General features: G+C 33.6%; 1 protein-coding gene across 1 annotated transcript in view; it reads left to right on the forward strand.

Annotated features, from left to right (window-relative positions):
• The window catches only part of LOC308610067 (uncharacterized protein), a gene marked incomplete at its 5' end in the record, with an annotated part of 54680 nt that extends 44074 nt beyond the window's left edge, over window positions 1-10606 (forward strand). Inside the window, one exon of the mRNA XM_081259336.1 lies at window positions 10545-10606. Coding sequence (XP_081115462.1) covers window positions 10545-10550 — 6 coding nt within the window. The 3' untranslated portion in view covers window positions 10551-10606. The remainder of the gene's footprint in view (window positions 1-10544) is intronic.
• Window positions 10607-13017: the final 2411 nt, after the last annotated feature.

A 13017-nucleotide genomic window follows, 5' to 3' on the forward strand; every position in this document is an offset into this window, starting at 1 on the left:
GTCCTCCTGAGGCCTCTTTCCTTGACTTGCAGGTGACCACTGCTTTCTTGCTATGTCCTCACATGGCCTTTTCTCTGTGTGTATACATCCCTCGTATCTCTTCCTCTTCTTACAAGGACACCAGTCATATCAGTTAGGGCCCCACCATTATGACCTCATTTAACCATAATTATGTTTTTCAAGTTCCTGTCTCCAAACAGCCACATTGGGAGATGGGGCATCAACATACCAATTTTAGGGAACACAATTCAGTCCATAACAATTTGTATTTGTATTTCCCTAATTACCGATAGGTTGAGAATCCTTTCATTTGTTTAATAGTTGCCTATGTTTCCTATTCTATGAAAGTCCAGAGAATATCTTTTGTCCATTTTTCTACTGTTTATCTTTTTCTTACTTATTTCTATTGTTTTTTAAATACAAGCAAATAATCCTTGGTCAGCTATATATGACACAAATAAGTTACTTCATGCCTTCTCACTTTTTCAATGTTGTCTTGTGATAAATAGCGGCTCTCAATTTTAATGAAATCAAATTTATCTTTTAGCTTAGTGTCTTTTTGTTCTACTTAAAATGTCCTTCCCTAGTTTAATGCTACCCAGATATAGTATATTTTCTTCTGAAAGTTCTAGTGTATCTTTGTTTTATATTCAAGCCATTAATTCACTTACAATCGACTTGTCTGTATTATCCAATTTCTTTGTTTTCTTATGAATAATTAAGTTTTCCAGGACCATTTTGGAATGAATGGATTTTTTAGGTGTGTCTGAGCTGTTCTTAAGCATTCACATAAATTTCAGAATTGGAAATCCTGTAAAACCTCTATTAAGTATTTTTATTGTAATTGTATTGACTATATAAATTAAGTTGGGGAAAATTTTACATCATTATGATGAGTCTTTTCTCTCCATAAACAAGATGTACCTCTCCATTTATTTAAGACTTCTTTAATATCTTTCAATAAGGTTTTATTTTCTCCATAAATGTCTTGCACATTTTTATTTAGATTTATTCCTAGATAGTTTTTTTTCCATTTTAAATAATTTTTAAGCTCTCTCTTTGTTCCTGGATTATAGAAATCCAATAGACTTTTGCATCTTGAGCTTATATCTAGCCATCTTGCTAATATTGTTTTTTAGTAAGAGAGAGGATTTTCTTAGCAAAGAGGAATAAATGTAAAATTAAATAAAAATGTTATGGGTCAGCTCTGGTCAATAGAACTTTCCATGATAATGGAAATGTTCTTAGTGCTGTCAAAAACTATAGCCATTAGTCACATATGTTTTTAAATTTTTAAATGTAAGTTCAATAAAATTAAAATTTAAGTTCCTAAGTCAAACTTGCCCACATTTCAAGTATTTAATAGCCACTTGTGACTAATGGACACTATACTGGACATTGTATCTCTAGACTATTAGACTGTGAAGCCATGGCGTCCCGGGATTTTATCTTTGTCAATGGCATAGTGAGATCTTTCATGTGACAGTTATTCTGTTATTAAAAAGAGAAGTTACTTAACCTAGTCATCCCTAACTTTTTGAAATAATCCAACATAGCTTTCACCATCCATGAATTTCTTGAATCATATTTATGTTTCTAAGCTATTTCTTGTGTCAAGTGTTCACTTTGTAGCAAGTTCATTGTCCTAAAATGGCACAAGAGGTTCCCTTATTCCTGATAAGCTGTGATTGGATGAAGAAGACCTTGTTACCCTGCCTATCTGGTTTTTATTATAATCAGATGTTAATCTGTATCAGTCTCCATATTCAAAATTCACCATCAAAATTATATGTTATTCACATGATGGTTGTCTTTATTTCATTTAGCTAGTATCATGACCTTATAAATGCAGTTTGGGTCATTTTCTCCTAAAATATCATATTTATCCATGTGGAAATACATCTCCTACTTCTTTGCCCCCTTTAAACTCTTCCTGTAATTTAACCCTCATGAGCTTTATTTCCCCTAATTTTAATTACTTAATATTTTGTAAACCATTTAAGAGATCACTGGTATGCTCTTTTTTTCAATCATCTATACATTTAAACAGTGTGTTGCAATAAGAAATAGTACTGGTAATCAGAAGACTAGAGTCCTAGTTTTACCCATAAAAATGAACTATATGTGCATTTAAATAAGGCTTGTATAAGTTTTATTCTGATTCTAAAATTGTTATGATTATTTAGAAAATTATGTTTGAAATATGACATTATTCAAAACCAATAGAGGTTTGAAATCTATTAAAAATCTACAAAGAATTCAACTATTTCACCTTTTTCCCTGATTTGATATTCAACTGTAATCCTTCATCTTTCACTTACAGCATGCTGTAGCTGCTGTTGACACAAAGACAAAATATAATGTCTAAATATTGTGTACTTGTTTTTTAAATGAAGACTTTTGTTTAAAGTTGTCTTTTACATAAATTCTTGATTCCCTTTTCACAACTTTTCCATTCCCCATGCTACTGCAATCAATCACTCATGATAGAAAATTATTCTCTTTTCTGTTTGCTAAAGCTCTTTTTAAAATACCAAGTTTCAAATGATCATCAATTCAAGAAACTTTGGAAAATGAACTTCATAATTTCCAGAATGAATATTTTGTTTCACTGGCTACCAGGACACCATCCTCTCCTAGATTTCTCCCCTCCTCACTCACCATTCCTTGGAAGTCTCCCTTGGTGATGCCTCCCATCCCTCAAAGTCTGTTAGAATGCCCTAAGGCTCATTCCTGGCCCCCTTCACTCTCCATCTACCTTAACTACTCATGAGTTTTAACCTAGTCCCATTACTTTAATGGGAAGATGACTTATGACTCCCCAATTCATACTTCTAGCCCTAACCACTCACCTAACCTCCAGACTCCTAATTCCAATTTCCCACTAAACATCTCCAATCTATGCATAATAGACATTTCAAACTTAGCAAATAAAACTAAATATTTTGCTTTGATCCATCCATTGCACTCCAGTTTTTCCTGGCTCCATAACTCATCCAGTTGCTCAGGCCAAAAATGTTAGATTCATCCTTAAACTCTCACTTTCCCACAATTCCTATGTCCAGTCCATCAGAAATTCTTGCCAGTCTAACTTGAAAATACATCCTGAATCCACCTACCTCTCACCTTACTCTTGCCATCTTTACTTACTCCAAGCCATCATTGCTTGCCTCATCTAATGCAATAGGTAGCCTCTTCCACAACCTCCTTGCTTCTTCCCCTCTTGCCCCAATCCTTATAGTCTATAAGCAATACAATAGCCAGAATAATAAAAAAACCCATAAATCATATCACATTATTTTGCAAAACCCGTTCCCATCACTTTAGAATAAAAATTAAACTTCTTACGTGTCCTACATGCTTTATTCAGTATTTCTTCTGCCCTACTCTCCAAGCTCGTTTACTACTACTATTCTCTCACACACATATCCAGATTTTCTTTCTGCAGTGGCTTTCCCAACATCAGCGCCTTTGCACTTGCTATTCCCTACAACCTGGAAGATTTTAAAAATCTGTAAGATTCCTCCAAGCAAGATCTTAGAAGGTATTTACATTTCATTTTGTAGAGATATTTGGTAGAAGACATATTTGCAGAAGATAGATAAATTTTACTTTGGCGGCTATCACACATCTAGCGATTTCCAAGTTGGTTAAATAACAAATGTGAATTGATGAAGCTAAAATAAAAGAACTGTAGTTGGTGAGACCTATGTGTTTTAAACCGTGAACTTTGAGGAATTGTAGACATGCAAACTACACCATGGTTTCAGTGTTAATGTGTGAGAATTAGCTAAGGTATTTTCCAAATACTCATTACTCTCTAAAGAGCTTCTGAGCAGGAAATCAGAACAGGGCCTGTGGACCTGAATTTTATCTAGTACCACAGTTGATTCTGTTGCAGATGGTTTTCAGTCAGCCCTTTGAGAGACACCAAGCTGGGGTATTTGCCCAGATATGATTAGCAAAGGTCATGCAAGTCACCAATGAGATACAATGGAGAATCAACAAATGACCGAAAAGAGTGACAAAAGAAGAAGAGGATCCAGTAGGACCAGTAGAGACGCTATCCCAAGCACTCTTGGCTAGGAGTTTTACAAATCCATTCATATAAATGGACTGATAGTTAACAGCCAAATGGCACTGCATATTTTTTTAAGTTGCTGAGTATTAAAGTGTATGGCTAAGCATCATAAGTTTCGTTAAATTATATTTTGGTTGCTATAAAATTAGGTGTACATTGTGTGTCATAGATGTAGGGATATAGATGTGTAAATATATGTCGTTGTTTCAGTTCTTCAGCTGATACTTCATAATGTCTTTGTAACTTCTAAATGAAGGACCTCTTCAAATATTGTTTAGAAAAAAAAGATACCTGTCCATCCCTGTCCACCTCCCTTCATCCCCTTCCTTGTCCCTTCCCTTCTTTTTTTTATATCTTTATTGGAGTATAATTGCTTTATAGTGTTGTGATCCCTTCCCTTCTTGAACAAATTAGTCCATTAAGTGAGGTAAAATAACCTTTGTCAACATGGGGTAGGTGGGCATTCAAGGAACCACATGACTTGGCATTGGGTCTCAGAGTCTGAGAAAGGGGAGAGGATGTCTGCATAAGGGAGCCTGGAGTTGACTGCTGAAGTCTGATTCGTGTGAAAGGGCATCCACGTGAGGAAGTGGCCTTGGCAACCACTCTGTACAGATAGTCATAACCCGTGCCAGGTGGAGAAAATGTGTGGATGGGAAAGTGGCAGCTACAAGAATTTACTTAAATACAGGAAGATTGATCAAATAAGTAAGGATATTAAGGATATGGTAATCAGTGTTATTTTAATATCTGTGGAGGGAGTTAAAATATGAAAAGGGCAAAAACTAGAATGAAAGGGTGTTGAAAGGGAATGGAGGATGTTAATGTGAACACATGATTTTCAATACAGAGACATTATAGAAATAAACATAGACAATATGTTTGCATATGTTTATGAATGTGTTTGTGAATATGTGTAAGTGGTTATGAATATGTGTTTTCATATGTGTGTATGTATATATGTACCTAAATCCCCTAGCTCTGCCTATTGAGAGTACCTGGGACCACTACTTCCCAAGAGCAATGAATACACCTAGTGTCCAGATCTTGGTTTCTAAATACAGCTCTCCAACTGAAGGAACAAAAGCTCTTTGGAGAAATGGCTGATTCTAGAACCACTACAGGGAAAATATAAGATGACCCTAGAACATATTATTGTTTCAAGAAGTAAGGGATCAGCCATAAAAAGAAACGAAATTGAGTTATTTGTAGTGAGGTGGATGGACCTAGAGTCTGTCATACAGAGTGAAGTAAGTCAGAAAGAGAAAGACAAATACCGTATGCTAACACATATATATGGAATCTAAAAACAAAAAATTGTCATGAAGAACCTAAGGGTAAGACAAGAATAAAGACACAGACCTACTAGAGAATGGACTTGAGGATATGGGCAGGGGGAAGGGTAAGCTGTGACAAAGTGAGAAAGTGGCATGGACATATATACACTACCAAACGTAAAATAGATAGCTAGTGGGAAGAAGCCACATAGCACAGGGAGATCAGTTCGGTGCTTTGTGACCTAGAGGGGTGGGATTGGGAGGGTGGGAAGGAGAGCGATGCAAGAGGGAAGAGGTATGAGGATACATGTATAACTGCTTCACTTTGTTATAAAGCAGAAACTAACACACCATTGTAAAGCAATTATACTCCAATAAAGATGTTAAAAAAAAAAAGAAGGGAGATATCACAGAATAATTGGGAAACATCAAAGGATATAGAAGCCAAACTGAAGGGGTTTCCACTGGACAAATCTTGAACAATCTAAGCCTCAAAATAAATAATGGTAGAAACGTATTATAGTCAATTGAATAAAATAGGAGTCTATGAGTTCATACTGATTTAAATAATTAAATTGAATAAATTATGTTTGATGAGGAACAGGATATTTACATAATTACAAAGTGCCTTACCACAAAAATTATTAATAATGAAGGAGAAAAAAATAACTTTACAATGGAGAAGACTGGGTGATACACCTTAATCAAAAGAGTAACATAATATTCCAGTAAGGTTACAAGTTAAAAGTTTGCCGAAATTGTTTGATAGGAAGCAGTGAGAAGAGCAGAGCTTCACCACTGTGTTATTCCTGCCAACGACACATATCCTGAATAATCATGAGACAAATACAAACAGCTAAGTCCTACAAAATAACTGATCCATATTCTTTAAAATTTTCTAGTTCATGAAATTCAAGGGAAGCCTGAGAAAATTTTCCAGATTAAAAAACTAAAGAGACAGGACAGCTAAATGCAACATGTGACACTGGGCTGATCCTTTTATTATGAAGGACATGATGGGGATAATTGACAAAACTTGAAAGGGGTCTGAGGATTAGTAGCTCTGTGGTCATGTGTCAGTGTTAATTTCCTGATTTTCATGATTATATTTGGATATATGTTTGTAGGAAATACTAGAGGATTTGGAGGAGACATTGCATTGTGTTGGCAACTACTCTCAAATGGTTTGGGAAATAAATTATTTTTATTGTCATTTCAATCTTTCTTTAATTTTCTAGATCGTTAAAAGAAGGCAAAGAAAGAGGAGAAGACCCCTGAGTCAGGTAACCCTCCTTTTCCTGGCGACTCCCATAGTTAAAAGCTCAGTTTACAATGGTGGTCAGTTTTTCAGTCTATTTGTGCTAATTTCTGTTACTAACAACATAGCATCTTATTTTCTCTTTGAGGTTTTTGGATTTTTCCTAATTATGCTTTTGCTTTTTATTCTATCAAATGTCTATGAATTTGATAAAGTCCTCGGTATTAACACAAAATCAGAAAGATTCATAAAAATAAAAATAAGTTCTTGGAGAAATTTATAAATTTCTACCTGCATTCAAATTGGAGTAAGTTGGCAAGAAATTTATAAGGGGAAAATACTATAAGGAGCACTCCCATTCAGAAACTCAAAATGGTTGCACATGTTTATCTTGTAAGAGGTCTGTGATGAAACAGCAGGATGAAGGCTATATGTCCAAACTTAAATGCAATCTTTTAAATCACCTTTCATGTCAGGCCATGTAAGAACTGGGCAATTCAAGAAGTAAATTAGAACAATTCTTACTTTCAATAATTTCTTAGGTCAACACTTAGAACAATGAAAAACTTATCTTTAACTCCAAGAAATCTGGACAGTTATTAAAGCAAATGTGTTGTCCTACTGGCCTACACCTGGTTATAAACAGCAGTACGACTTCAGAAAACCTTGGACACTGAGTGAACCTTCTAAATATAGCTTTTTCTTTCTATAAAGGTGTTTTACAAGAATGCTATTTTTTGTGAAAATGTGGCCTTTATAAAGGGTACACTAAGGTCTGTGACTTTTAGACCTGGAAAAGATTTGAAATATTTTCTTAACCTGGGAATCCACATTTTAGAGGCATAGAAAGAGAAACCCAATGAAATTAAATATTTTGCCCACCATCAAATGGCAAACAAGTAATAACGACAGCACTCAAGCCTCTGTCTTCTAAATCCATCAAATGCAGCATAAATAGATTGCAATAACTGCTTATTTTCATTGTCCTCAACACTACATTTCTTCTGTGCCTTATCCCTCTTCTTTTAAGAGGGATGACAACATTATCTGCAAACTTTATAACTATTTTTTTTTAATTTTGCTGTTTTGTAACTCATTTTTGAAAAATTCTGTTTCTATGTTGAAAATGTGTAAGGACATTTACCTTCTTTCTTGAAACACCTTTGCCTGCATTTATCACATTTTATTGTTGAACTATTGTGTAGCAATAAGTACAAAAGGGCGTCTAGTAGAGGAGATAATGTCGGAGGCAACAAGGTGTATGTATGGGGGGGTCGGGGTTAGAGTTGACATACCTTAAGGGAGATGAGGAGAGAGGGAAGAGAATAGAAATTTTATTTATTTGAAAAAATATGATGGCAAGTTAGACAATGTTTGGCTAAACTTAATACAATATAGCTTTCCTTAACTTAAATTCCGGGTTAACTTCCACTGTTTACATTGCCACAGACTAGGGAATAAACAAAGCCAAAAGATTTTTGGTACCACCATTTTGTGTTAATTTCATAAAGATTTCTACAAGACTTTTTAAAAATAAATTGAAAAACGAAAGTCTTGTCTTTAGCTTATTTTCCCTGCATGCTTGCACTTTAATAAGTTGATAAATGACATTTAAACTCAATAGTTATGATTAATTCTGTCCCACAATTTTTAAAAGCACTGGGGATTGTGTGCGCGTGCATGCACGCACCTTTACAACCAGTAAAATAAAGTTCTTGATCAAAAAATTATTATCACTTAGACTATTGAATAAAATCAGATATGATAGAGGGGCCAGCTGTTGGTAGGTTTAAAAGTCACCCTAGGTGATTAATTCATGCAGCAGTGTTGCACGTCTCTCTTTAGATGAAGCACTTAGAAATATAACCAAGCATGGCTCTAATTTCATATCTGAGACCTGTTTTATTTAGAGTTCTTTGGCAAGTGCTTGCTCGATGTGTTTTTATAGTCTTTGGTTGTGCTATAAAAATGTCAAAATTATGAATTAACAGATATGCAAAAGTGAAATCCTAGAAGATAGGATAAACATGAAGTCCTCTAATTATCACTCAAATAAGTTTGGTTGACACAGAACTGGGAATCAGATAAAGACATTAATAATTCATAATGCTGAAGTTAAAATCTTCTTGTTACAGTACAAAAGAAATCCTAATTTGTACCACAAGGTAACGAATTCAGTACTTTTCATTTGTTAAATATTTGCTTATTACCCTGCACCGTGCATATAACACTATTTCCAAATTTGGAGGGCAAACAGGAAAAACAAACACTCTCTACCCTCAAGTTGTTTATACTGCAGTCAGTGAAATTTCTCTACTTTGAGATCTTTTAATTCCTCAGTTCATTGTAACATCTTCTTCAGATGAATTGTTTTTTGTTACAACCAATGTTTAGCACTTTAGTTTCTTCAATGTTCCTGATAGTGAAATAGTCATTATGCTAATTTCCAATATTAATTATAGAGTTGATAGGAGAAATGCTCAAGATTGATAGTAAAGTGATTTCGATAATCTACAAAATGTCTTGAGGTTTCCCAGATAACAACTTGTCTCCCAGACAAAAATGCACTTATTATTTATATTCCAAGCTTATAAAAATTTTTGTACTTTAATCATATAGAGATTTTACAACATCTTTTCATTCTCATTTTAAGATATTTTGTTCAATAGATTATCTCATTTTGAAACTATTGATTTATATATACATACTATGTAAATATTATATATTTCTCAATGACTAGATTAGTGCTTTCTTAACTACTTAATTTTGTTTAATTCATATTGTTCTTCAGCATTTCTTTTACTCAGTGGAGCCTATCCTACTGACTTCAAAAAGCCTGAAAAATCTGAAAATCCCATTTGAAGTAACTGTATGGAAAATCGTTAAAATAACATATAATAATGGTAGAGAAGAAGAGTATTTAACATTGTGCTGAGATCATTCCATTCATAAAGAGATTAATCAATAATTCTAACATTCAGACATATAATAAAAATGAAAAATAATCATAATACTGAGCAATGACATTTTCAATAAAGGGAGATATTAAATATTGTATAGGAAACGAGTATGTGCAAAGCAGATAAGTTGGCAATGATTATACATATATTTAAAATATGTTGAAGCAGTCATAGACAGTTTTTCTTTTTGGCTGAAAAGAGGCATATTGCAGTGTTTAAGCACTACTTCAACTGGAATAGATATTTAGACACTATACAGAAAACACATGATTGCAGAAGAGCAGATATTAGCAGGTGTGTGAACGTGTATGTCTTTAATTAATGCATTTTCATTCATTCAAAAAGAAGAATGCCAAATTTACTTTAAAGGTGGCATTGTGATATGTTAAAGTTCCATTCTTAGACTTTTGCTGCTGTTGCTGTTCCTTTAGTATTCACCAACGAGTACCGTCCTGTCATTTATCCAAGTTAGAAATCTAGGAGCAATCCTAGGATTCTCATTATAGGGTCCACTACCTTCATGCTCCCCACTCAATAAGTAACAAATTCTTGGCTCTCCTATATAGGAAAGCTCTCTCCAATGTACGCCTGCTCTGTAACTCTCTGGGTCCAGCATCTCTGCCTCAGCCTCCCATTCAAGTCACTTCTAGTTCATTCTGTGCAGGGCCATTTTTAAACCTTCCTCAGTCCTAGGCAATTGCCCTTTTAGAAGCTTTACCCTAAATGTTATCAAATGCATTAATATGTGCCCAAGTCACATATCCAATATAATTTATAGATAACTATATGAAAGCTGAGTAACATTGCTGTTGTAGTAATATTAGTTGAAAATATTAATTACACAAGTTTTGATCTCAATTTTGCAGATTTTTTTTCATATTCTGGAGCCATTTTTTTCAGGTGTCAAACAATTTTCTAAGTCCTTCTCAAACTCCTAGTCCCTAGTGAGTGTGCTTTTACTGTCACAGGGTTGAACAGCTCAGACAGCAAGATGTCTGAAGATGAAGACCATCACATGGTTGAGTAAATAAGATACGTGGAAGATGGAATGCAAAGTGTTTGTAGAAAAAATATACAAATCAAGGAAGAAATTGCAGTGTCAATTAATATGATGTATATCAGATGATAGTATTAAAAAGCCAGGTTAAAATAAAATAACTTAATAATGTACATATTTGTCAGATTGTTCACTAGTGATATACTGCTCAGTGTAGGGTGAGAACCACAGATATTATCTTCTGGAAAAAAACCCTTTAAGCCCTAACAGATTCAGTTTATAAATTTCCTCTCTAATAAATGAGGAATAAAATAATTTACAATAAATTAGTTATTTCCTCTTCTGAAGGTACTAATAACACAAATTCAGTCAGAAGATGGATCAAGTTTTTCATACATTTCTCTCATTTCACATTTTTTAAATAAATGAGACTATATTTTGTCTAATGACTACCAGAACAACTATCTGGAAACTGTGCCTTCATTATATGTGAGACAGTATTTTAGGAGATATAGATGTATATTTAGATGGAGATATAAATACATAGCACATATACACAATATTTAATAAGACACAGGAAATGTGGGATAGCTCCAGACTGCTACACCCTATGTTCTGAGCTGCTCCGAAATGCAGTTCCTTTTTTTTTTTTTTCTTAACATCTTTATTGGAGTATAATTGCTTTACAATAGTGTGTTAGTTTCTGCTTTATAACAAAGTGAATCAGTTATACATATACACATGTTCCCATATCACTTCCCTCTTGCGTCTCCCTCCCTCCCACCCTCCCTATCCCACCCCTCTAGGTGGTCACAAAGCACCCAGCTGATCTCCCTGTGCTATGTGGCTGCTTCCCACTAGCTATCTGTTCTAATGGGAGTTCTCTGGGCACAAAGAGCAGTATTTTCTGTAATGAGATTAGAAGAAAGGATTTGCTAATAATTGCTTCTATAGCAACTAAAAATCTTGGAATCCCACCTTTCAGCATTTTGAAAATCTTAAAGGGGATGTTGTCAGTAACAGAAAAATTGAAGACTGATAATGTATTTAAATTAATCATTCTTTAAATTCATCTGCCCATTCGCCTTTTAAATTGATTCATGCTTCTCAGAAAATAAAATATGCTAATCCGTATATCATTTTTCCACTGCGTAGAGCAACTATATCTAAAAACAAAAATACTATTTTACTTTCCTTTACTATATTCCTCCACAACTTGTGGTGTACTTTCATATCTTCTTTTCATTCTGCTAGTGAGATATATATACATATATGTATATATACACATAATATTTAGATTTTAGATATTTGCATTATGCAGGGCAATCCATAAGATGGATAGATGCTTAATATTAATACCATTGAATACAATTTTCATAATTTTATACTTTAATTATTTTTGAAAGGGTAAAGCAAGGGTAAAGCAAATTCGAAATGAAAAAAGGTGACCAAGCTGGCATTTTTCATTTCAGACTTTATATTTGGACTACTCAGTGGGACAGATTATAATAACAAAATTTTGCTTTTGCAGGGAGGTCAATCTTTGCTTCTGCATTGCCTCATCTCTTTTAATCCCATCCAGTTTATTTTTCATCTCAGAAACTATATTTTTCATCTCTAGGAACTCAATTTGGGTTATTTTTATATCCTCTATATGTCTATTTAACCTTTTTGAACCTATGAAAATTAGTTATAATAACTGTTTGAATGTCTTTGTTTACTGATTGTACCATTTTTCAGTGTCTTTTCATTAATTAATTTTTCTCCTTGTTATGGGTTATATTTTCCTTTGTCTTTGCATCCCTGGTAATTCTAGATTGCATGTCAGATATTGTGAATTTTACTTTACTGGTTGCAGGGCGTTTTTGTATTTTTTAAAATATTTGTAACTTTGCTCAAAGAGGTAGTTAAGAAATAGTTTGATCATTTTGAGGCTTCCTTGTAAGCCTTATTAGATTGCAACTGAAACAATTTAGTCTAGGGCTAATTTGGTCCCACTACTAAGGCTATACCCATTGAATACTCTGTGTATTGAATACTCTAGTTGACGCTGCATGTATTAAATTATATCAAAACATATTTGTATAATCTTAAAGCAATAAATGCAACACATACAAATATTAAAAAAATTTTTAATTAACTTTTATTAAATAAAACAAAAATGTTTTCTTCTAGTAACTGTAGTATTTTAACATATTTAAATACTGTATCCCTATGAAATTCATTTTGTTAATAAATATGAAAAGAGAATCCACCTTTATTTTTTACAGGTGACCAGGGACTTGTTCAAACACCAACATTTAACTGTATTACACAAAACATTATGCCACTGGTTTTTATGGGTTATCATTATAATTAACAGCTTTATACAACCGTTGTCTTGTGCTGTTTGTTGTTCAATGTCTAAAATTATTGTTTAATATATATATATATTTTACTTTTAG

This window comes from Mesoplodon bidens, assembly GCF_964165515.1.
Source record: "Mesoplodon bidens genome assembly, contig: HAP1_SCAFFOLD_401, whole genome shotgun sequence".
In the NCBI taxonomy this organism is placed as follows: Eukaryota; Metazoa; Chordata; class Mammalia; order Artiodactyla; family Ziphiidae; genus Mesoplodon; species Mesoplodon bidens.